The 26,019-nt window shown below is 40.3% G+C and overlaps 1 protein-coding gene across 3 annotated transcripts in view; it reads left to right on the forward strand.

The window, feature by feature from the left end:
• ITGA7 (integrin subunit alpha 7) overlaps positions 1-26,019 on the forward strand; it is a 189,463-nt gene that overhangs the window by 109,431 nt on the left and 54,013 nt on the right. For 2 of the 3 annotated variants that reach the window (XM_040341146.1, XM_040341145.1), the window contains exons 4-7: positions 7,484-7,739; positions 10,945-11,076; positions 23,108-23,315; positions 24,384-24,577. In XM_040341146.1, coding sequence (XP_040197080.1) covers positions 7,484-7,739; positions 10,945-11,076; positions 23,108-23,315; positions 24,384-24,577 — 790 coding nt within the window. Of the gene's footprint in view, positions 1-7,483; positions 7,740-10,944; positions 11,077-12,403; positions 12,524-23,107; positions 23,316-24,383; positions 24,578-26,019 lie in introns of all 3 variants that reach the window. The other variant, XM_040341143.1, reaches the window with a different exon arrangement.

Genomic DNA, 26,019 nt, shown 5'->3' on the forward strand with positions numbered 1-26,019 from the left:
TAAAGCAGATTAAATCTTGCAGCGTTTATTGGAAAGCTGAATATAGCAAAGTCCCAGCCGGCTAATCCACCAGCTTCTTATGTCTGGCTTGGAACAGTTTTGTCTACTGTGGAGCATTCCATCCAACTGGGAATCTTTGTCATTCTAATTGTGTCCATAGACAACTGCAAATTATCATTATACAATATCATGTTTGTAGACAACGGTGGTAATTTACAGAATTTAATTGCAGGTTTCGATAAATTGTGCCTGATAATAACTTTAGTTTGGGTCGTATAAAGGACACATATAGCCAGATTCACGTAGATGGCCGCAACTTTAAGGCGGCGTAGCTTAAGGCATTTAAGCTACGCCGCCGTAAGTTAGCTAGGCAAGTACATGATTCACAATGTACTTGCCTGCTAAGTTACGGCGGCGTAGCCTAAAGCGGGCGGGCGTAATGGCGCCTAATTCAAATTTAGCTAAGGGGGCGTGTTTTATGTTAATGGGGCTTGACCTGACGTTTTGGACGTTTTTTTAACTGCGCATGCGCCGTGCGCCTACATTTCCCAGTGTGCATTACGGCTACGTCCGCCGCACGGGCCTATTGATTTCGACGTGGACGTAAACAACGTAAATCCCTATTCACGGACGACTTACGCAAACGACGTAAAATTTTCGAATTTCAGCGCGGGAACGGTGGCCATACTTAACATTACTATTCCATCTATTTGATGGAATAACTTTAGGTGGCCTATCTCTTACGTAAACGGCCTAAATATACCGCGGCGGCCGGGCGTACGTTCGTGAATAGGCGTATCTACTGATTTGCATATTCTACGCCGACCGCAATGGAAGCGCCACCTAGCGACCAGCAGAAATATTGCAACCTAAGATAGGACGGCACAAGCCGCCGTATCTTAGATATGTTTAAGCGTATCTCTGTTTGAGAATACACTTAAACATAGGTCGGCGCAGATTCTGAGTTAGGTCGGCGTATCTACTGATACGCCGACCTAACTCTACCTGAATCTAGCTAATAATCTTCTACCATTAAAGCCCAACTATGGGAAATATGAATTTTTTCAAGGGTTAAATTAGTCTAGGGGTGAAGAAAGGCATTTACTTTCTCAATTCTCCACTCCCTAGACAGATGGTACCCCATATGCTCCGGTGGTAGACTGTCTCTGGTCATCATCACATTCAATGCAGAGCTACCTGCATTGATCTGGGTGACATCAGGACCTTGGACTGCTGAAGCATGGGGGAGGAGACGCCACGGGGACCGGTCTAGCAGCACAAAGGATGGATGATCGGGTATATAAATCTTTTTTCCTATGCCCCATAAACCTAAACAAGCAGTTAACAAATGCAGGCACAGCCCCACTCAAAGGAGCAAGTTTCCTAGAATTGTGCTTTAACAGAGCTGGGGTACACATTTCTTATAGTGACACAAACATTTTTTCAGAAATAAAGTAAATGTAATATAATATTATAAGTAAAATGTACCGTCTATCTCTCACTTCCCTTGTTTTATTTTTCAAATGCATGCTTTTTTCTGCTATTCTCAGACTGTCCATTCTAGGATGGCTTCACTTGTTCCCCATGCCCCCCAATATATGAAAATGTGGTCTCCTCCCCAAGATGGATGACAGATCTATGTGTAGATAGCTTCAGCTGTATAGAATTTTGTAGCATGCATGGAATGGAGCATGTGGGCAGCACAGTCACCAAGTTGAATATAGGTGAATAGTGATCAGCGCAACGTTCTAAACCTCAATTAAATACTAAAGATGAATGTGATATCTAAGTGTAACACTAACCCCTAGGGGTGAGTGATGCGTATTGCATATAGTAGAAGTAAAGGAATGTCCACGACAGGTGCTCTTTGATGTGCTCTTTATTACCCAGCTGGGTAAAAACAGTAAACTTGTGGTGAGGAAAGTAAAGTTGAAGAAGAAAGGAGAATAGCAGATTCAGGCATGATGATAGAAAACAGTCCTGCTCCCAAACGTAACACTTCTCTGCGCCACCCCCGCCGTAGTGGGTTTAGTGTACCCGGACAGGCCTCTCTCACTGACCTGGCAGCCAGAGTATCACTCGAACAATTGTAGGATGAAGTCTCTGCCACAGACCTCCCTCAGTGAGCCTCAAAAAGACACCTCTGCCACAGGCCCTCTCTGGATTGAATTCTTGTAGATATCCCTCCTTGGATAAGTTACGCCTGGATCTCCTTCAACTTGTCGCCCAGGTGCCAACTGAAAGGTGATCAATCCCTCAGTGTGCGGCTACCTCGATCCCCGGTGGTTTGTCCAGGCCGTTTTGGACCGCCAGCCTATCAATGACCTTCCTCAGACTGACTCTCCACCGAAGAGCAGTACAGCTTGGGATCTTTAGAAGTGGGAACCCAGTCTCTCACTGGGTCCCCGTCGCTGTTCAGATGCTCCAGGCCAGCATGGTCCCGGAACCAGGAACACCACGTTGCACGCACGCCCCGGCCAGGTAGGCCATAATGCCGGGGAGCCGTGATGTGGCCACCCTAAAGGTGGGTGCCACACTGGACGAAGAAGACCCAGAACCAATGGCGTCTGCCTCATAAATACCCCTCCCCAGCATGCACAGCAAGGACAAACCCTCCTGATTGGCTGCTGATCTGGTGTTTTTGTGTATGATAACCTCTATTCATGTGTTAGATTGCAAGTATGTACCTGTATGGCTGTATCTCTGATCATTTATCCTAAATGGAAAATTCACCAGATATGGATATAAGTTAGAAAAGGTTATAAATAACCATGGAAAATATTTTTCTTGTGCCTACTGGTCTTCCTTTAGATATCACTGGCTAGCTAACAAGGAAACTGCTTTTGGCTGGTGCAAGGCAGATCTCAACCTTCCATTACAAGGATCGGTGGTTAATAAATGACTCCAAGGTTAAAACGCTTTGGGATTCAGCATCTTTCATATGGGGAATCCAGCTTTTTGTAGTTTTGGATTGAGTGGGAATATCACAAGATTTCTTTACTATCTATGTCCCTGCTGGGAAGATTCACCCAATTTACCTATTTGTCCCAGTGACTATTGTCTCCAGATCTGAAAGTGAGGGGAAATGCATTTTGAGTTTTCACTAAAACAGGAGGGGAATGATGACAATGGTCTAAGAGAGGGTTTATTTTTCTTTGGGACACAGACAAAAATAATGACAGAGGTTGTCCCTGATGAAGTCATCTATGGCGCAACATGTAGAACAGAGCTAGGAGACACACGAAGAGTCTATACTGTCAGCATAGTGAGCGGATGTGAGTGGGAACCAGGAGCTAAACAATGGCGGCACTCACTGAACATATATTGGACTCACATTGCTGCATGCTTTTCAGAACTAGTGCACAAACTAGGTGCACTATTTATGTGAGTGGTTGGTTTTAGTTTTAATTTTTTTTTATTTTATTTATGGAGAACACTATATATTATTTTTTTCTCCCATAGATAGCAAATACCATATAGAGGAAGACATACAGATACCTGTCTTTCTTTGTCTGATGAGGGGCTTGTTGCCCGACACTTTAGCCAAACTCTAACCTTTATGTCTAATGGGCAGATTTTGGTTCACATTGAAATGAAAGCATCACGCAGTTGCTACAGATTTGTCGGCTGCACATCCATGATGCGAATCTCCCACCACATCCCAAAGGTGCTTTATTGGATTGAGATCTGGTGACCTCATTGTCATGTTCAAGAAACCAGTTTGAGATGTTTTGAGCTTTGTGACATAGTGCAGTATCCTGCTGGAAGTAGCCATCAGAAGATGGGTACACTCAGGGCTCAAGTCCTGCAGGAACGCGTGGGAACGGAGTTCCTGCACTTTTTTCACAGCAGGAACGCAGTTCCCTTTGCCGGACTAGAGCAGCCGAGTCGCCAGAGCCAATCCTTCACTAAGTGGCGATGCCCAGCTCGAGTCACTGTCAGGGGCAGGCGAACCTTAGTAATCCTTTATGTTACTGGCCGCTTCCTGTATATGGATTCATCGGGTAGTGTGCGGGTATTCCGTCACTTCCTCAATGCCGCAATGTCTCCTGGGAGCTTTTGTCATTGTTCCCAGGAGACTTTGAGGAGATCTGCCGCGAGTTATCGCGGGATTTAGAGAAAACTTGCTTTAAAAAAAAAACATGCGTTTTAGTAATTATGCATATCAGGGTATAATTTTTTTTTTTTTTTTGGTGGGGGAGTGGATCTTGGGTGGGAGTTCCCACACTTTTTTCCCCAGGACTTGACCCCTGGGTACACTGTAGTCATAAAGGGACAGACATGGTCAGCGACAATACTCAGGTAGGCCGTAGCAACGATGCTCATTTGGTACTAAGGGGCCCAAAGTGTGCCAAGAAAATATCCTCCACATCATTACACCACCAGCCTCAACCGTTTATACAAGGCAGGATGGATCCATGCTTTTGTGATGTTTACGCCAAATTCTGACCCTACCATCTGAATGTTGCAGTTGGAATCAGTTTACATGCCTGACGAAAGAGTCCTACGTGACTCGGAAACATTGCTCTGCTCTGTGATGTGATCATGCAATAAAAATTCATTTGGACGCTACCTTGTCGTTCCATGGTGTGCTGGCAAATATCTTCATTGTGACTTTCTGAACCAGTTTCCTGCTGGTTTGTTGCTGCAGCACCCAAATCCTTGAGAACTTATCTAGGAATGTGTAAATTGTAGCCTCAGTTTCCCGTTCTTAGCTGACAGAAGTGGCACCCGGTGTGGTCTTTTGATGCTGTAGCCCATCTGCTTCAAGGTTCTATGTGTTGTGTGTTCAGTGATGGTATTCTGCATACCTTGATTGTAACAAGCGTTATTTGAGTTACTGTTGCCTTTCTATCATCTCAAACCAGTCTGCCCATTCTCCTCTAACCTCTGACATTGATAAGGTATTTTCGTCCACACAACTGACGCTTAATGGATTATTTCTCTTTTTTGGACCATACTCTGTAAACAATAGAGATGGTTGTGCCTGACAATCCCAGCAGTTTTTGAAATACTCAGACCAGCCCGTCTGGTACTAATAACCATGTTACATTCAAAGCCAGTTAAATCCCTTTTCTTTCCCATTCTGATGCTCGCTTTGAACTTCAGCAAGTTGTCTACACCACGTCTAGATGCCTAAATGCATTGAGTTGCTGCCACATGATTGGCTGATTAGCAATTTGTGTTACCAAGCAATTGAACAGGTGTACCCAAAAAGGTGGCCTGTATACACACACACAAATGTTTTGCCTTTTATTTGTATTTGAAATTAAATGGGTTGATTTTGAAGGTAAGGGTTAAATGACATGGGAGCAAATAGAAGACGTTTATTGTTGGTGTTTAAATATACTTTAAAAGATTATATGACAAACAATCTAAAACATATTATGAGGTTATCACACCCATAAAGCTAACATTTGTTGTGTTCATTTTTTTTCCGTTTGTCTTGCTTGTTTAATTTTAGGGTAGAAAAATAATATATGTAAGCACGATAGCTAAATAGCTAAAATGTTAAGTTCCTCAAAATAAAAGTGAGTTGTGAAATTCTATACAGGGGTACACTGACTCATGCAGTGCTTCGGGTGTGTACATTTTGTTTGCTTTGGTAGCTTTGGGTTCCAATTTAATTAAGGAACAGTAATGAAGGACAGTCAACACTTTTATTTTGGTTTTCAAATAGCTCTGCATTTTTTTAGTATTCTTTCAACACTGTACAGCACGTGCGGTTACAAAATCGCAAAGGACAATCCTCTTAATGATCTTTCACCCCCTAGTGATATAAGTGTTTACAGTTACAGCAATCTTTGCAAAATGCTGTTTTTAGCAAGAGTTATATTATATGGAAAGATATCATTTTATTCAAACAAGTACTATGGCCCAGATTCTCGTAGATTGGCGTAAAAATGGGCGGGCGTAACGTATCTGATTTACGTTACGCCGCCGCAAGTTTTTCAGTCAAGTGCTTTATTCACAAAGCACTTGCGTGTAAAGTTGCGGCGGCGTAGCGTAAATCACCCGGCGGAATTCAAATTCGGCGGGTAGGGGGCGTGTTTCATTTAAATGAAGCGCGTCCCCGCGCCGAACGAACTGCGCATGCGCCGTCCCTAAAATATCCCGGCGTGCATTGCTCTAAATGACGTCACAAGGACGTCATTGTACTTGACGTGGATGTAAATTACGTCCAGCACCATTCACGGACGACTTACGCAAACTACGTAAATTTTTAAATTTCGACGCGGGAACGACGGTCATACTTAACATTGGTTGCGCCTCATATAGCAGGGGCAACTTTACGCCGGGAAAAGCTTAACGTAATTGTCGTAACTTTACTGCGTCGGCCGCGTGTACGTTCGGGAATTCGCGTATCTAGCTAATTTGCATACTCGACGGGGAAATCGATGGAAGCGCCACCTAGCGGGCAAAAAAAAAATTGCAGTTCAGATCCGACGGCGCAAGAGACTTACGTCTGTCGGATCTAATGGATATCTATGCGTAACTGATTCTAAGAATCAGTCGCATAGATACGACTGCCCAGATTAGGACTTACGACGGCGTACATGTCGCTGCGCCGTCGTAAGCCCTTTGAGAATCTGGGCCTGTATATTTTATCAGTGTTGTCCATGAAACTAAAATATAATTGCATGTTGTAGGTTTCTTATGTTTTTTTTTTTTATATCAATAATCTTAAAAATTTGTATTAAAAGCTATAGTTATTTTGTAGTATTTATTCGTATTATAAATTTTTAAAGAGCAGTGGACCATTCTTTCAGTCTCTCTTAGGCTGCATTCACACTATAACGCGGCGTATTTTGCCGCGACAAATTGCGGCGTATTGTACTGCGATTTTCCGCGACAAAACGAGTCGTTTTAACCTTTTTTTTTTTTACAAAACATTGTACATTGTTGTCTATGCCGAACGCCGAAAGCCGCCTGAAAAAAAGGGTCCGGGACTTGTTTTGGGCTTCAGGCGTACAGCGTTTCGGCGTTCGGTGTGGAGATGTGAACCATCTCCATAGACATCAATGTTGAATCACCCCTCCAGCGGCACGAGCGTCGGGCGTAAATACGCCAAGGTGTGAATGCAGCCTTAATTGAAGATGTCAGTTAATTATCCCTAAATCTGTTGCATGCAGTTTAGGACCTATTTTGCTAGAAGCTAATTTATGTAAAAAAAAAAAGCTAGGGCTGTATGTGTAATTCTGATCTGTTGCTTATAAGAGCTTTTGACTGTCAATGAAAGCACCACTACACGGAAAATTAAATCAAATGCAAACTAAAACTCAAAGAACATACTCAATGCACACCCCAGTTCTGCAATTATCCTCTACTAACCACTAATCTATTGTATTTTTCATATATACAGTATATATATATTTTTTTTTAATCACATTTTCACATTTATTACACATATTATCTATGGTTTTATGTCATGTCTATTCAAAGAACGAGCAGGACTCATAGAATCCATTTTATTTCATTTTAGACATGTGCTCACCTTTATGAGTCTCGGCAAAGGGTAAAACAACCGTCAGAAACAAGAGATGTCATTGGTCGTTGCTTTGTTCTGAGTCAAGATCTCACTACCAGTGACGACCTTGATGGAGGAGACTGGAAATTCTGCGAAGGTCGACCTCAAGGACACGAGATGTTTGGGTTCTGCCAACAAGGACTGTCAGCTGGATTCACCTCAGATAATCATTACATCATGTTTGGGGCCCCCGGGACCTACAACTGGAAAGGTAACTATTATAATGTTATTGATAATTTCTCTGGAAGTTGTATCTCATTTGGATAAAAAGGATTGAATTCTAAAGTGTGTCACAAAAGCCAGGGTTTTCCTTTTTTTGAGGACATAAAAAATTATTTTTAGGCTTCATTCACACTTTAAGTAGAATTCTGTGATATACCTAACTACTCTTACAAATGTCTCCTTACCCCTCCAAACTTATTTTCTGACCAACCTGTCAGGTAAGAAGGATCTGTATACTTATCTATTTTAAAGCTGCTCCGTCCAGTCATGTGATCTCCCATTGCAGCCATCGCCAGCTGCAGAAGAAAGAGTACTCGACGACGGCTGGCAATGCCTGGGAGCAGTTGTGGCACCCATGGGCTTACTAGGGCCCATGCATTGTTGGTGCGCCCTCCTCTCCCCTGCAGTCACCTCTAGCTGACACAGGTAAGCTGGACCATGTTACCGGACCGGAGCAGCCTCAAAATAGTTAAGTATACAGATCTTTCCAATACTGGGTATACACATATTGAAATTCCCCATGTTCTGTAGGAACTGGATACATTTTTATCCGTATGTGCCCCTCTCTCTGTTCAACCGTGTGCAGGCAGTCCCATTCATGTCAATTGGGATGTAGCAGCTGCACAAACAATTGCTTCTCCCAATACGACATCCATGTGGGTGTAGGTGTGTGTGGGTGCATGTCCCTAAACTGATTGCAATCGGGCACATGCACCCTCACCCACACTCTGTTTTCATGCAGCCAAATTGACATGAATGGCACTACCTGCATGCAGATGCACGAAACACCTGTGCATCCCGAACAGGCAAAGCATGGCCCTCACATGGGTGTACTCTTAAGTACGCCTGTGCAAACAAGGCTTTAATTAAATATTAAAGTAGATGTAAACTACTAGATAACATTTCAATTTCTAAAGCACCATATATCATACATTTTCACCCAAAAAATACTGTTTTGACCTTTTTTTACATCCATTTTTTTTTTTACTTATCTAATGTAGCCTTTTTCAGCCACCTGTCTACATGCACCTGCTCCAGCTTGGGTGGCAAGTCATTACTTTGGACCAGTTTCCCGATTTTGACAATCGTGGGCTATGCCTGTGCAATGTGTGTCTGTATTGCCACATTTAGTCTACACCAAGGGTGCATGTGACATGGTTACAACACAGAGGCACAGTTGGGTCAGTTGTCACTCTGTAACAGGTGTCAACTGCCTGAACAAAGGACCTTCATGGTAGGATTTCACAGTATTTAAAAAATAAATAAAAATCTAAAACATACCTATGCAACTATCTGTCTAATATTTGTAGTTCAGTAGATGACTAGACATCATCTACAGCTCTACATTTTCCAGTGCTATTGTACCTGATGATGCCTGATGAGTTACCTTTTCAGATCATAGTACGGTATCTATATAGACAACAGCATGGGCACTTAGGAATGTGGGTGCAACCTTCTCTTTATAGTATAATTGGGGAATCAGCCCTTTCTTAGAGATTGGCTCATTGCAATTGTATGTTGAGAATTTTGTGAATTAAATTTAAGTCTGAAAACGGTAAAAACAAATTAAAAAAATTAAGGAACACTTTTGAATCAGAACTCCTGGGATATTGATCTGGTCAGTTAAGTTGCAGAGGGGGAGTGGTGTATACAGAGGGGGTTGTTAATCAGTTTCAGCTGCTTTGCTGTTAATTGAAATTACCAACAGGTGCACTAGATGGGCAACAATGAGACAACCTCTAAAACAGGAATGTTTTTTCAGGTGGAGGTGTCTGACATTTTTTTCCCCTACTCTTTTCTGACTGTTTTTCACTAGTTTTGCATTTGGCTAGGGTCAATGTCACTACTGGTAGCACAAGGCGATACTTGGACCCTATAAAGGTTGCAGAGGCAGTCCAACTCCTCCAGGATGGCACATCAATACGTGTCATTGCCAGAAGGTTTGCCGTGTCTCCCAGCACAGTCTCAAGAGCATGGAGGAGATTCCAGGAGACAGGCAGTTACTCTAGGAGAGCTGGACAGAGCCGTAGAAGGTCCTTAACCCATCAGTAGGATCGGTATCTGCTCCTTTGTGCAAGGAGGAACAGGGTGAGCACTGCCAGAGCCCTACAAAATTACCTCCAGCAGGCCACTGGTGTGAATGCCATTAGGTATTGGAATTAAAACCTTGGACCCATTGTCAGACCCTACGCTAGTGCAGTAGGTCCTGGGTTCCTCCTGGTGCACGACAATGCCTGGCCTTATGTGGCGGGAGCATGCAGCCAGTTACTGGAGGATGAAGAAATTGATACCATTGAATGGCCCCCACGCTCACCTCACCTAAATCCAAAAGAACACCTCTGGGAAATTATGTTTCGGTCCATCTGGTGCCGCCAAGTTGCACCTCAGTCTGTTCAGGAGCTCAGTGATGCTCTGGTCCAGATCTGGGAGGAAATACCCCAGGACACCATCCATCATCTCATTAGGAGCATGCCCTGATGTTGTCAGGCATACATACAAGCACTTGGGGGCCATACAAACTACTGAGGACCATTTTGAGTTGTTGCAATGCAATTTCAGCAAAATAGACTAGCTTGCTGCATAATTTTTTCACTTTGATTTTCGGGGTGTCTTTGAATTCAGCCCTCTGTAGGTGGATAATTTTAATTTCCATCAAATGATGTGCCATCCTTTCATTCCTAACACATTACCCAGTCCATATCAGTATAGATATCCAGCATAAGATTTTTGCCCTTTGAGATCTGATAAGTTTTCAACGTGTTCCTTTAATTTTTTTGAGCAGTGTACATAACTACATTAAATCATTTTGTTTCTACATGCCAGCAATTCTACTTTTAAGAAAATTAGACCTGTTTTGTTTTTTCAGATTGGATTGTTTGGCTTCTGAAGTCAATGATAATCTGTCCCTAAACATGTATTACTGTAAGAACTATCATGGTAGGAATGTATGGCTTTCATTGGTTTAGTCTGTTTCCAAATTTGCAAACTGATATATAAAATGTTACATAAATTAAAAGAACGCTTTGCTATTTTTTAGGGTGTCCTGCAGTGTCACCTTAGTGCTGCTACTTCTTAATTTATATATTTTTTTAGATACTCATTGTAGTCTTTGGTGTGTGTGCTTTTCATCCAAACAGTAATACTGTATGTGTTTAAGGTCTGAGCTTCCATCTCATGCTTACTTTGCCTCCCAGGTGAGCTACGTGTGGAGCTCTTTAATCAGAGTGCTCTGGATCTTGGTACTTACGATGACGGTCCATATGAAGTTGCTGGAGAAAACAGCCAGAAACCCGAACTGATCCCACTGCCATACAACAGCTATCTTGGTATGAGGTTGTGGCTGGTTGCCGAAGAGAGCCTGAAAGGGAAAGAGAACTTCCTCAAAATAATACTGACTGCTGCCATATTTAGGCTAGCAATAATCACAAAACTATACATAACTGTATACAATTACTGCAGCAATATATAGAACATTACAGATCAGTACGTTTCAAAATGTTTTAAAATCACGAATACTTAATAAATTGTAGTCATGGGTTTAACTATAAATCATGGCCCCATGGCATCATTTTGATGGCCTCTCGGGTAACCAATATTTGTAGCATCTAGGGGGGACTGGCTGGGGGCATTTTCCCCAGGTCAGTAATATTATATGTTGTGCTGGGTGGCCCTGCGTGGATACACTTCTCTATTAAGGAATCAGTTAAGTAGAACCTTAATAGCTACCCACTACTCTTGCCGACTTGTTTCAACATCTTTCAAAGGGAAGTCTTCAAGCTCCTTGTGCCTTTGAGATGTCATGTGACCAAACATTGAGAGCGGTAAAGGAAGATGTGAAAAGGTGTGCCACAGTAAAAGTATGTACTATAAAACATCCATTTTTACCATGCCCACCAATCATTGTTACACAATATGAATTTTATTTAGCCCACCTAAGCTGGTACCTATCATGAATAAGCCTGTTGGTTGTTATTGTTAGCCTCTCCCAGGCTAAAGGTTATTAGTTCACTCCCAATGTAGAGGACAGGCAATATCTCCCTAATTAATTCATAAAGAGGGGAAAATAGAGGCCCATACATGAGATACAGTGTCAGTGATGGGCCCAGTCTTATGCTCTAGCAAGCCCCCTTTAGCCACTCCTAAAGGGAAGCTTTACCGTTATGGCACTGTAAACAGAACTTTCTAGTAAAGCTTGTGTCATTGTCCCCTGTAGTGGATTTTCCATAGCAGAATAGGGGTTATGTACTTTTTAAATGGATACTAAGTGTTTAGCACTGATTGTTTAATCAGGTTTAGGTTTTGTGGGGTCACAGATTAATAGCCAAAGCAAGAGCGAATCCAGCCGTATTCTTTCAAAAGCGGATTTTTTTTTTTAGCTTAAATCAGAAATTTTGTTTTGTAGTGCCTATTAAAATAGTAGAGGAAAATGCTGCTGTAATGTATAATTTGATCTTAAGATCGCTATGTGAACCAAGCGAATATGAAAATCAGAAGATTGCTAATGAGATTGCCAAAGTCTCTTTCTCGTTCACACTCTCTTTCAGCTTCCTAAGCCACGACACACACTTCTTTTCTACCTTCTAACTCGTGTTCCCTTCTTTTTCTCTCTCCCCCTCTACCTCTCTTCCTGGGGGATTCATGATCATGGCACAGGACTCTTGTTTGTCACAAACATTGATAGTTCAGACCCGGATCAGCTGATTTATAGATCACCGGAGCACAAGGAAGAGGGAGCCAGACTGGGCCCCGATGTGGCTCACAATAGCTATTTAGGTTTGTAATTTGCATACGTGTGTGCGTGGGCCGGGCTCAGCTCCTTCCTCCTGCATGTTTCTGTCTCCCCATGAGTGCCTGCCTATGGCTCAGGTGATCTGCATTTTATTCGCTTTGCATGTGCTTGGCCTTTATGAGCACACATGAGCAGACGGTGATGTAGAGTTTTTCTTTCTTCATTTTGCATGGTGTTTTGCTGCGTTTACATTTTCACATATCTGCTTAAAGCTATACAGTATCATGGTCTTTATTTAATAATAGAATACGAGGACAACAGTGCAAAGAAACCAAAGAAACCATTCAGAGATCAGCTTATAGCAGGTTACAGTAGAATGAAAGTTAAAACTTATTGGTTGGCATGTTGTGACCCTGTCACTATTTTATTAAATACACTTTAAAAGGAAACACTTATTTCATGTTCAGATTGGAATTAGAGGAAAGTGGAGAGGTCTCATTTGTCTGTTGGTCATGGTACCTTGTTCCCATGCTCCATTAATGAAAAAAGTAAATGCAACATTCAAATGACTACCGAAAAGAACAATATTTGCAGTGAATACTGCATACCTGTTACTTGTGATAGTGATATAGATCTCTACATTTATTACTATGACGCAGTACAGAAAATAATAAATACAAATGTCCTAGTAAATTTGTTGATAATTGGAATGCAGTTGATTTAGCTAATCCTTATTCATTACATTTCACTATTTGCATATGCTTTGTGGTTTGCTATGCCGTGCATATGACACTTGAGCTACTTGCCATGTGACTTGCAGCCATGCAGCTTAGCTTTAAAGTGGCTATAAACCTCAGATATGAACTATGAACCAAGCATATGCGTCTATTTTCTGTACTTGTCTCAATTTAAAGCACAGAGTGTAATTTCTGTCTTCTGCTTCATTCTTCTGCTATCAGCATGAATCACTTCTAACACATTTTCCTGACACCAAGGGAAAAATGGTGGCAGGGGAGGGAGCTCCAGCTGATTGACTGCCTCAGCTCTGTTTCTGTGTGCTGTGTGAAGGGGTGTGTCTCTTGCCTCTAATCAGTTCTCAGAGCTCTTCTCAATGAGCTCTGCAGAGTGTAACTTCAGCTCTCCCCCCCCTTTTTTCTGAACTCTCAAATAAGATTCTAAATTCAACACTTTGAACGGATGTACAGAAGAGAAAACTGCAGATAGACATATACAACTTATGTAGGTTTTTTTTTCATCTCTATGCATTACCTGACGATAGTCCCTTCACTGGGTATATGTAAGGATTTACAACCACTATACCTCTTGCCAGACATTGACCATGGATATCTCTTGTACGTTTGCATCGATTCAATATTTGCTTTTTGTATTACTGTCTCTTGTTAGCTAGTGATATTCCATTATTATATAATTATATTGGGATTAAAATCCTTGAGCTTTCCTACTATAGGTATTCAGGATTTCATCCCACACTTGGCATGGCCATAACAGGCTGAGCTTTGCTCATCACTTGATCATAATTGATCATAATTCTCTATACAGCTCTACAATAAATCATTATTATTAATCCAAATTAAATGACCTTTGGGATTGTTATCCTCTTTGTAGTAATACAGAGGAGCCCGTTTTCCAAAGCTACCCTGTTCCTATTAATTTGGGTCCTCAGTTTAAAATGTCACCTGCAGTTTTGCTTGGTAGAATGGTCTGACCATTTAGATAAAACAATGCTCTATAAGTGCCATTATAGCTAAACATCATACTCTGGCCTGCCAAAGATATCTTGACAACGTCGGGATATATGCCCTGCCATTGTATACGAGAAGGTTGCAGGCAGCACCCATTACTTATTTTACTGCATAAAGGAGTCAGAACCAGTGGTCAGATTATAAAGGACAACTCTAGTCAAGCAACAAAAAACACATAACAGCTTAATATACTCAGTAGCCACTTTATTGTGTAAACCTATACAGTATTTATAAAGGGTTGCCCATAGTCAACCAATATTGTGAATACCCAAGTGCTAAAGTTCACATCTGCATCTCATAGCAGAAATGGAGATTTGTCAAAATAGATAACATTTTTCTAATCTTCACCCATCCAGTCTTGATAATATTGTACCCACCCTAGACTAATTTTACTGCCCTGCACTAGGCTTACAGCAGTGGAACTCCTTCTACACCCAACCCTTGGAAAGAGCGATCACCTATGCGGGTGTACACGTGTCATCTTGAACAATTCTATCTATTCTCCAGTGACCACTGTCATTAGCAGAGTGTTCAATCCTATTGACTGTAGAGTATTAAAGGCCCAAGAGGCCAGCGGTTTCTGAGATTCTATAGCCTTGACCATCTGGTACCAGGAATCATTCCACAGTGAAAGCCAATTAAGTTGTGTATATTTCCCATTTCAATGTTTGGCTGAGCCTCTTGCCAATTTTTGCATGCTTTATACACATTGGCTTGCACAACGTGATTCACCATTTGGCTGTTTTAACAAACAGGCATACATAATATAGTGACCGCTGAGTGTAGATAGGAACTGTAATGGACATACTCTTGAGAGACACCTGTTCATGCTGTGATATATGATTACACAGAATACAAAGAAGGATTGTAAAACTTTTCAGGGACTGCAGTTCTGCAGGGACACTTCCTGATTTTAGATGGTTGCATGGCATCTCAGTAGACACTCACTATAAGGTATTTTATCCATTTCAGTTTAGTTGTTCCTTAATTCCATGTGAATTGAATTTGTTGCTTTAAACTTCAAAGCATCAAGTTTCTGAATATATGATTGGACTACTGACTAAGAGTTTTGTCCAGGAGTTTAATTATACTACAATAAAAGGTACAGACCACCTGTGTCTGCTATATTTAGTACGAGGGACAGGCTGAACTGGTAGTGGCAATGGTAAACCATGCATGAGACAGGGAAACCCAGGAACACTTTAAGCAGGTATATTCAGCAAGGCAGCAGACAGACACAGTTTCAATTCAGGAGGGCAACAGCAAAAAGATCTAGCATTAACAAAAAAAAAATGTCTGCTTGACCTAGCAACTAACCCAAGTCAGTTCTGACTAACAGGATGCCCGCTAATAGGCTTCCCAAGACAAACAGGCAGCACTTGTACCTTTTTAGTGCTCTGTCAGCACTCTGCTTTTCACCTGAATGCAGGCTGAGTCTCACATGTATAAAGGGCTATAGACAGTTGAGACTAATAATGAGGTCTGGCTGCAAGGTTAGATGTGGACCCAGGAAGGCTTTATCCCACCCAAAGTTCTACAAAGCCTCAGGACTCCAGGGTCCAAAACAGGACTTCTGAGAAAACAGTAAATTAATTATCTCCATATCAGTCATCAACCCTGGAGCTTCCCATTAAGTGCAGTTGAGGAACCCAGTTGACACATACACTCTGAAGATAATATAACATAAAAAAAAAAAATAATTTCATTTTTCTTGAGTATCACATATTGGCATAAAGGCTGCAAGTTGCAATATAAATATAACTGCGCACATTGCTTCTGCTACATCTTTCTTTCCTATGCACCGAGTTGTTAACGCTGTCCACGTTGCATGGTTTTGCTGCTTCATTGATCATGCTGGTTGGCTGTGGCTATGTAAAATAACATCCGACATATGATTTATTAAGCATCATCCACCTTTACAATATATCTCTTGGATTTACATTGTGTGATAGAAGTATAGATATTTTTTTGGTAGTAGGTAGAAGGAAAACATAGTATAAACAGTTATAACCCACAGAAGCTGTTCAAATAAATTAATGCTTTTTATGAAAGTTAACATATTATAATGTCGGCTGGTACAGGGGTAAATTTAATAAAATGTGCCACCGTTTATTTAGTACAAGAACAACCTAATTTTTTTTATATGCACAGTCATGAATTATACACTTTCCTAATCAACAATTATTGGATCAATTTATTTTGCTATTTCACTATACGTTCCAGACTATAATTACACAGAAATAACTTCAAATCGTTAATTTATGTAGTAAAATTTCCAGATTGACATATAAATTAAACTTATGTTTAAACAGTTTTAAAACAAGCTATCCCTAATCTCTTTAGCCACTTATAATGCAAAGTAACCAATTCTCAAAAATCCTTAAAAACCACAACAAAGGCAATAAAGTGAAGTTTTAGTAGGTTTCTATTTTCTTAGAAACACCTGCTGTTTGTTTGCATTAGAGGGCTAACAGGTTGCCAGAATTTTGGTTTAACACATAATAAAAAAACTAAGATTTTAGTACCTCTCTTGTGAACTTTGAAGACTAATTTCTCCACAATGCCTAGAACTATAGAGGTAATTGAAGGCTTTTTTCAAAGTATTTCTAAGCAAAACCTTTTGTTTAGTTTGGAAAATGTTTAAACCCCCCCCCCCCCCAGTCAAGTCCCCATTGAGGAGATTGACTATTGTCACTGAGATCAAAAGTAAGGGAATAGCCAACATTTTTGTGTTGTACCCAAAAGAAAGCTAAGTGGAAATGTTCCAATGAGGACACCTATTCCAAGGTCAATTGTATAAGTGAGAAAGTCCCTGTTGCATCTCTGGGACAGCAAGTGAAGTGAAATTTCCTCATTGGTACACAAACAGCAAATATAAACTCTCAGGGGTTTTAAAACTGAATTCCATTCAAGTTTGTGGCACCATGTACCTACAGATTTAGGTATATTGTTAAAAAAAAAAGAAAGAAACGGAACAGCGCAAATAACTTTTGGACTACAATTAATCAAAAGTTATTTTCATGAGGTTTGACTGTTGTTGCCCAGTACCCTCTGCATGGTTTATGCAAGGTCTAATTTATTTTCTTTTGGTCTGATGATCACTGCCTTATTTTACATTTAGAATGAATGATAGATATCCCTTATCCGTGGCTACCTTTAATTGTTAAAATCATGCTAAGTCAAAGGAGTTTACTAGGTCATAGCTAAACAATGGACACCAGTAACAGGAAATCCTTCTGTTGGATCACTTATGCACCATAAATAACAGGATGCATGGGAATAAGTTCTTATAACTTCTACTGTATTAGATACAAAGAAGCATGAAATAATCTTTACATTTTTAATCTTAAAATTGCTCTCCTGTTTTCATATTCTCTTCACAGTTATGTGATCCCAGTGCTTGATCACTGTTTTCAAAAGCCCTTCATAATTTGATGTGCATATACTATATTTATTCTGTGATGGTTGGAAACTGCTGGCCATTGTATTGGAGCTATGGCTAACTAGTGACAGGCATATTCCAAGTAAATATTTCTGTTTCAATAATTTTTATTGAGTTTTCAATAAAAAATGGAAAACAATATGAAATAGTAATATCACACACAGTCGAACACTGCCATCATTGTCAGTATATTTAAGAGTGGTGAGCTCAAAAGGGGAGTTAATTAAAGTCCCATAAAAAGTCCTATAATAATTATAGAAAACAATGCCAAGGCGGCCAACAACTAGGTTGCATTTACACTACAGCTCTTTGAATCGTGGGCAGATTGTTGTGCGATAAAACATGCTGCAATCGCAGAAACCTGCATCGCGGGACGCATGTCACCCAAAAGTAGCTCCTGAACTGCTTTTGGGCAACATGCATTCCACGTTGTGGGTTGCCGCGATTGCAGGACGTTTTATCGTGTGACAATCGCGGCAAACCCGCACTGCAATTTGAGGTGTCATTTAAATTAATGGTATATCGAATGCGAGTGACGCATTTTGTCATTTACACCTCGGCGCTGTCAAATCACAGGCAGATCCACGCCATATCTGCCCGCGATTTAAAACATTGTAGTGTGAATGTAGCCTAAGAGTCTATTGTGGGTAAGGCCAATCAACCAAGTAAAGAATTCCATAGTGGTTCCCAGCATGGTGATTTTGAATATAGCAATTAATTATATCTTACCCAATTGGGTTTTATAGGTAGAATATTAAAACAAGAGGTTATAAAAGGTGTTTTAATCAATAACATTTTACCACACTATTTACATGCTGTCTTTAGCTGCCATGCAGCCAGCTTCTGTTGGACGTGCATGCTGGAAAACCAGCATCTGACGACTCCCGGCCATCGCTCTCAGCCAATGGCAGAGAGTGCTGATTAGAGTGTTCTGATGGAGCACTGTCCCCTTGTCAGAACACAAAAGCTCAGAGAGGAAGATCGCTGGAGTAACCTCACATAGGAAAGAAAGGGATCCCCCAGGGTGGGGCTTTAACGGTAATAGCTCGGTAAATAAGAAGCGTAGTGATAGTAATAAAAGTTTATTATACAATAAATACAAAAAATATGAATATTAACAATCCAGGTTCATGGATAGGTGTCTGACTTGTCCACAGGGGTTCATTCAGGCCCAACATTGTTAGTACAGTGACTCCCAACTGAAACTGTCAGTTTTTTCTTAGTGTGACCCGCAGGGTCACACTGTAGTGTGTACTAGGCTTTAGGATACTTACACTCATTGATAAATGCATATCAGACCTTTGTTAACTATTTATTAGGATATGGTTTATTTATGGTATTTTAATAGTTTCATTTAGAGCAGTTCATCTGGCCACTACCTGTGTGGGTATAGTGGTGGTAAATATTATACCTTTATGATACACAAGATATCACAGTGCTAAGAAAGGTGGATGAAGTAATTAATATTCTCATCTCTGTCATCTCATTTTAACTATTTTGTCAGGCTCAACCTGTACTGATTACACAAAACCCACCATGTGGTGGGTAAATAGAACCAGGACCAGGACGAGTGGAGCCTGTTGATTGTGGACCAGTATCAGGGGCCAGTCTAACATTTAATTCACTTATCTGTATCCATCATTGTGATTGTTGCTTCACCTGCATTCTTTTCATTGTGCCATTTAGTGACGGGGAGCTGATTCATGCCTCACACAATTCCAAAGGTTCTTTACTGACCTGTTACAAAAGTAAAAGGTCACTAAATCTAAACTTCAGTCTTTTAATATAAATAATAAAAAAAGTTCAGATATGTGCATATAGAAAACCTATACTGCCTACTTATTTTTAAAAGTTTTTGCTCCAGGTCTGCTTCCTTTATTACTTTAATACTTAGTAAGTCACTCACCCAGAAAATGTTTGCAGATCAGGTTCAGTAACTTGTTAGGTAGGGAAGCAAAGATAAAGATGACTCCCTATCTCTTTATACACAGCTATACCAGCATCCATATTTCTGCTCTTTAAAATATTTTACATTGTCTAAAAGATTATATTTTCCTACACAGGTGACTAACAACAAGTAAGAAGCATCAGATTTATTCTCTGACTTCTTGGCTGCATACCAGTTCTGGGACAGTAATGTCAATTGAAATGAAGCTCATCAGTGTCTCCACTGCTGATCTACTATATTGCCCAGAAGATTGGGACCAGCAGCATCCATACAGAAAATCTCACTCATATGTTTTGCTTTGAGATTAGGTTTATTATATTCATATAACCCCATCTAAACACAATATAAAATATCCTATTTTCTATATGGCCATTGGAATTTTTATATAATTGTTGCTATTTGAAAATAACATAAATATGGTAACCCATAGCTAGAATTTAGATTTTTGGTCCTCTAATTCAGAACTTCCCCCTCTGGATTTATTTCATTAGGATACAAAGTGCTTCACATTTACAGAAATATTTTTTAATAATTCCAGCTGAAATGTAATCACTGTACACAAATGTTTCTCAGCCCTTCAGAAATGTACTCACCCCATTTTTCCTAGCACAAAATCCTGTTGGCTCAAATTCCAATTTTGTCCTCCTACTGCAGTAAGTATTGTTGCCTTTCAGAGTATTGGAGCTTGAAGCTGAATACATGGGTAAAGCTTGCAGGAGCCATTTGAGAATTATTTGGAGCTTTTTGTTCATGGATCATGCTAAAACTATATCCTAGTGTATTTTTTTTTACAGAGGGTTGTATAGAACAGGGATTCGTTTTTTTTTTTTTTTTTTATGGCAGTCTGTGTCTCTGCTGGGGAAATTTCCCCTTACTTACTGCCTGGGCATGTGGCTACCAAAAACCTGATGTAGGTCCCGATCTTTCCGATTCTGTTTAAAGTTTAAAAAAAAAAATCCACTTTAGGGTTCCCAACTGCATGCTGACATGTGAGATTCCACACAATACTCTCAACAGCTGCTTTAACATGTAAAGTATTCTCATCCTCTGTGAACGCTTTGGTGCATTTTTAATGCTTCTAAATGTTGCTTTTAAAATACTCATCTAAACACGTTATGTGCATGGCCACATAAGCTAACATAGAACTGCCTTCAGAGGCATAAAATAAATATGCTGTAGGCCCGTAAAAGCAGCGTTTTTCCATGCCTGTATGCTTGTGGCCTAAACGTAAGCTTGGATCGAAATAGGGCAATAGGTTGCTATTGCAAAGGGTAGTAACCTACAATTAATAATAGCAGGCAATCAAAAGTGAAACTTGAAAGTGAACATATAGGCAAAGTAAAAAAATGACATATATGATATAGACTGTCATTTTCAGTGCTTGTTTTTCTGAGGGCCCCCAGTCACATAAATATTTCCTATTGATCCTAAAAGTAGATCTGTAATTTGTCCACTAACTGTAACAGACAAAGCTGTTCAATAAAGGGGCAGTTACTTTTACACGATGTCCCCTTGTAATCTACTTAATGGTCAGAGCAGCTATCAATCAATCAGCAGAGGGCATTGACTGCAGTGGATTGGATGATAGCACAGGGAGACCACCATCCTGCAGAATTGGGAGCTGATGGTTACCTTATTAAAAAGGGCTTGAGAGAGAGAAAGCACAGAAACACACAAAATCAACAGGTGTTTAGGAAACATTTACTGACTCCAATGCAAAAATGTGTCACAACTACAAAGCAAAATATGAGCAACACAACTTTAGGTTTACTTTGGGTTTAGATAAATTTTAACTTTCATTAGTCTACCAATTCGATGTTGAAATGGTCAACAAATATAATCAATCCTTACATGCTGGCTAAAGTAAGAAGTAAAGTCAATCCTTACATGCTTGCTAAAGTAAGAAATATAATCAATCCTTACATGCCTGCTAAAGTAAGAAATATTTGCACATATAAGAATATATATATATATATATATATATATATATATATATATATATATATATATATATATATATATATATATAAAACCATAAACAGTGTCAATTTCTCACAACTAATAATATATACAAAGTGCAATCTCTTGAGATAATGACTACATTTAACATCTGCATCTCATAGCAGAAATGGAGATTTGTCAAAATAGATAAAAAATTTCTAATCTTCACCCATCCAGTCTTGATAATATTGTACCCACCCTAGCCTAATTTGACTGCCCTGCACTAGGCTTACAGCAGTAGAACTCCTTCTGCACCCAACCCTTGTAAAGAGCAATCACCTATGTGGGTGTACACGTGTCATCTTGAACAATTTTATCTATTCTCCAGTGACCACTGTCTAAAAATCTAATGTCCATGCCTAGAATCTTACCTATTGTGAGAACCCCTATAGCAGTGGTGGCGAACTTGGCACCCCAGATGTTTTGGAAATACATTTTCCATGATGCTCAACTACAGTGCAGAGTGCATGAGCATCATAGGAACATCTGGGGTTCCAAGGTTTGCCATCACTGCCCTATAGTGTTGTCCCACTCCACTGGACTAACACTCACTTTCTTAATATGACCCAAACTAATGTACATTAGATAGGTCAAGTAGGCTTGTTCCCTTTAAGGGTGAATCTTTTGTCTCTTTTCTTAGTACAGACTGTCCAGGATGCACCCCACCACCATACAGAAAAAAGGAACAGAACAACACACAGTGTAAAATTGTACCATTTATTTAAATATTATTACACACTTTGAAGTATGGTGCATTCATGACATGCATACATAAACCACTCAATATAAATGCCTTTCCTTTCACTACTTTCAGCTTGTGCATCATCAGTCTTCACCCTCTGCGTTGCATCACTAATAATTTATCAGCGGCTCATAAAATGACGGCTCACACCATACCATGTTAAACATCACTCCCTCTAGAACTGAAAACGCAATGTTTTGTAAATGTCGTAAATCAGCCACCAGGTTTTTGTGTCCCTGTGGGACTCCAGTGGTGAGATTTCCACTGTGGAGTACTCAGTTCTGCCCACTAATGGCATTAATTACACTGTCGCCATTGGATGGTAAAAAAATCTTGTCGTGGATCCTGAAGAGGTATAAAAAGCCACTGGATGACTCAATCACCAGACTGTGTATAACTGAAATAACTTTTTTGGGGTCTACTGACACTGTAATATATATATATTATTGGAAAAGGCTGAAAAACTTTAGTGTACTTTGACATTTACAGCATTTTTTCACATACAGAAATAAGATTTCTTAATCAAAGAGCCAATAGATGTGCCAGTGACGAAACCTCAATGCCTTTAATGCTCCCCATCTGTACCATGGCTTCTTACTATAAATGGATCTCCCAGTAATCTGTAACCTTCAGTGCTTTCTCCTATATCTAACATTTCCTGTGTGACATGTTCCCTCTAGTTTATGAGTGTTGATTATCAAATGTTGCTGACTCTTGCCCTGATTCCTCCAGGTTTCTCAGTGGACTCAGGGTGGGGGGTGACGGGGAAGAACAAGCTGAGCTTTGTAAGCGGTGCCCCCCGGGCAAATCACACAGGGGCTGTGGTTATCCTGCGCCGAGAGAGTGGAAGCCAACTTGTCCCAGAGCTAACGCTTTGGGGAGAGAATCTGGCCTCATCCTTTGGTTACTCTATAGCACTTGAGGACCTCAATGGTGATGGGTAAGTAAGACTAATACAACTCTTCAAAACATTTTTATTACACTGTGATTTAGAAAAGCTTACATGCTCCTTAAGAGTTTGTGGTGGCTGCATTTGTTTTTTTTGTAGGCTTGTTTTCTTCTATTCTTACCTGGTGAGCCAGTGAGACACTTTTGGTCTTAGGGTGTTTCCAGGAGGAGCAATGGAGACACCTTTGGACAGCAACATCATTAACCTGGGGAGAGGGTAGTGTTAGATGTAATAGCAGATTTAGATGCACTTGACTAAGGAATTAAAGCTGAACTCCAGCTAACACTTTTGATCAATTAAAGCAACTTTTGTTTCTCCTTGTGGATAAAGGTTTTTCATAAATAAATTCAAGCTGATCATATTAAGCACCCCTGGCTATATTAAATGGCTTGTCTCAAACTTTTATCTGACAATTTTGTTGGACAGCTTTATCTGTTGATGAATGTTAAAAGAAGGGTGAAAAATAACAAACTTACTGGCTGTATCAACATGTGAAAAATAATGGAAAAAAAGCTTTAGCCACCACATCTAAGAATTGGTAAGCTGAAAAATATATCATATTTGTGTTTGGGTTTAATACCACTTTAATGTACAGTATGTACATTTTAAGTGCATGTAGACAAAGGAACCAGTAGACCTAATATAAAAGCTCATGTATATAAACAGACATCAGTTGAAAAGATGTACAGCAAGTTTACTAGGTAAATAGGTGGAAATGTATACTGTTTTAAAATTTGCAAACTTTATCTATCTTAGGTTAAAAGAGGCTAAAATGACTCTTGGCAGCTTTATCTAGGTACTGTTATCCATCCAAGTGTAGGAAAACATTTCCCACTATAAATTGCTTCAGCACTGGCATACTGTTAAAACATTTATAGATTCTATAATGAATATGCTTTCTATAACTATTTTATTAGTCACATTTGTGTCGTTACATTTACTATTTCTATTGTTGTGTTGTATCTTTCACTTTTCACTTTTTTTATGCTTTCTTACATCTTTCTTACATCTTATCTTTTGAAATATTAATTCTTTCTTGCAATCATCTGTTTTATTTAGCTGGACTGACCTAGTGGTAGGTGCTCCCAATTTCTTCTCCCGAAAGGAGGAAATTGGTGGTGCCGTCTATGTCTACATAAACAAAGAAGGGAAACTGGACAGCTCTCCTCCTATACGGCTGAACGGAACAGATGGCTCCATGTTTGGGTTAACAGTGGGCAGCTTGGGCGATATCAACCAGGATGGATTCAAAGGTAAACATAATGTTTTGCGATCACACACCATGCACGATATTTATATGTATAATTGGTATTTTTTTTACTATTATTTTACAATAATGTATGTTAATGCTCTAATACAGTGGTTCTCAACCTGGGGGTCAAATGATGATTTGCCAGGGGGTCACCAAATCCTGGGCTGTTCCTGGAGCCTGCAGCCGCCCATTCAGTTCACGACATGGCTGGGGGGCAGAGACTAGAAGTCAGCTGACGTGAGGAATGTGAAGTGGGAGAGGTTGGAGGAGATCCTATCTCTTGATTTCAGCATAGGTGTCACTGCTACGAGACACCACAAAGTCGGAGACACCGTGAATGCGGAGTAACACTACCTGTGATTATAGTTGCCAAAAAGTCCCCACTACAGTTCTGAGATCAGCAGATGACCTTGATTAAGAGCACCTAAGTTGACTAATCAGAACTCCCCCAGCACTGCCACTGATCCTATTAACCCCATCCCCACCAAGGAATAAGAGAAGGATTAAAAATAGAGACTACATGGAAGGGAGAGAAAAAGAGGGGAAGGAACAAAGAAAAAGGGCTAGAGAGAGGGATGGGGGAAAAAAAGGGGAAAGAAGGGAGAACAAAGAGAAATCCTCAAATGTACCTTAAGGGGTTTTAATACTGTATGAGTTGAAGGGACTCAGGGAGCGCTAAATGTCCGTGGGTTAGGGGAACAAATTACTTGCCTTGGGTGCTGACAACCCACACTACGAAAATAATTTTACCGTTAAGGGTCCCCGCAATTTGGGGAATTTTATCAAGGAGTCACGACACTAGAAAGGTTGAGAACCACTGCTCTAATACTAATCTTGTGTTCAGAGATCATGGCCGCTGTGCAGAATATCTGTCTAATTCCCAGGTCCTCCTGCCAGCTGCCAGCTGCTGCCATTACAAGGAGTTTTAACTCTTCTTGTTGGATGTTTCACTATATATATATATCTTACAATATGGATTATTCATGTTATGGAGCATGGGCACATTTTAAAGCCTAAGTTTAGTCAAAGGGGCGGTACTTATATTCAAAGTGAAGTGTGCCTTGTGCTGCTGGCTGGTCTGTTAATTTAGATCCAAATCCGAAGTCCTCTGACACGCCCCCTACATCCTGCATACCCTGATAGCTGTAGCCATAATATTCAATCTTCAGGTTCTGCGGGAGTTAATATGAGCGGTTGGACCTATGATAGGCACTCATCATGAGTGCTGACTATGCCCACCCTTTTTTATTGATTGAAGCTATAGTACAGCTTCTATGAATGGAGGAGATGGGGCAAAGGGGATGGGCATAGTCAGCATTCTTGGCGAGTGCCTATCACAGGTCCAGCACTCATATTTACTCCCTGAAGCACTGAAAGAGTGTGACTGCAGGGTATTGGGGTGGAGGAGGCCTTTGGATTTTAACTAGCAGACCAGCCAGCTGC

Source organism: Rana temporaria, chromosome 2 (genome assembly GCF_905171775.1).
Source record: "Rana temporaria chromosome 2, aRanTem1.1, whole genome shotgun sequence".
Taxonomy (NCBI): domain Eukaryota; kingdom Metazoa; phylum Chordata; class Amphibia; order Anura; family Ranidae; genus Rana; species Rana temporaria.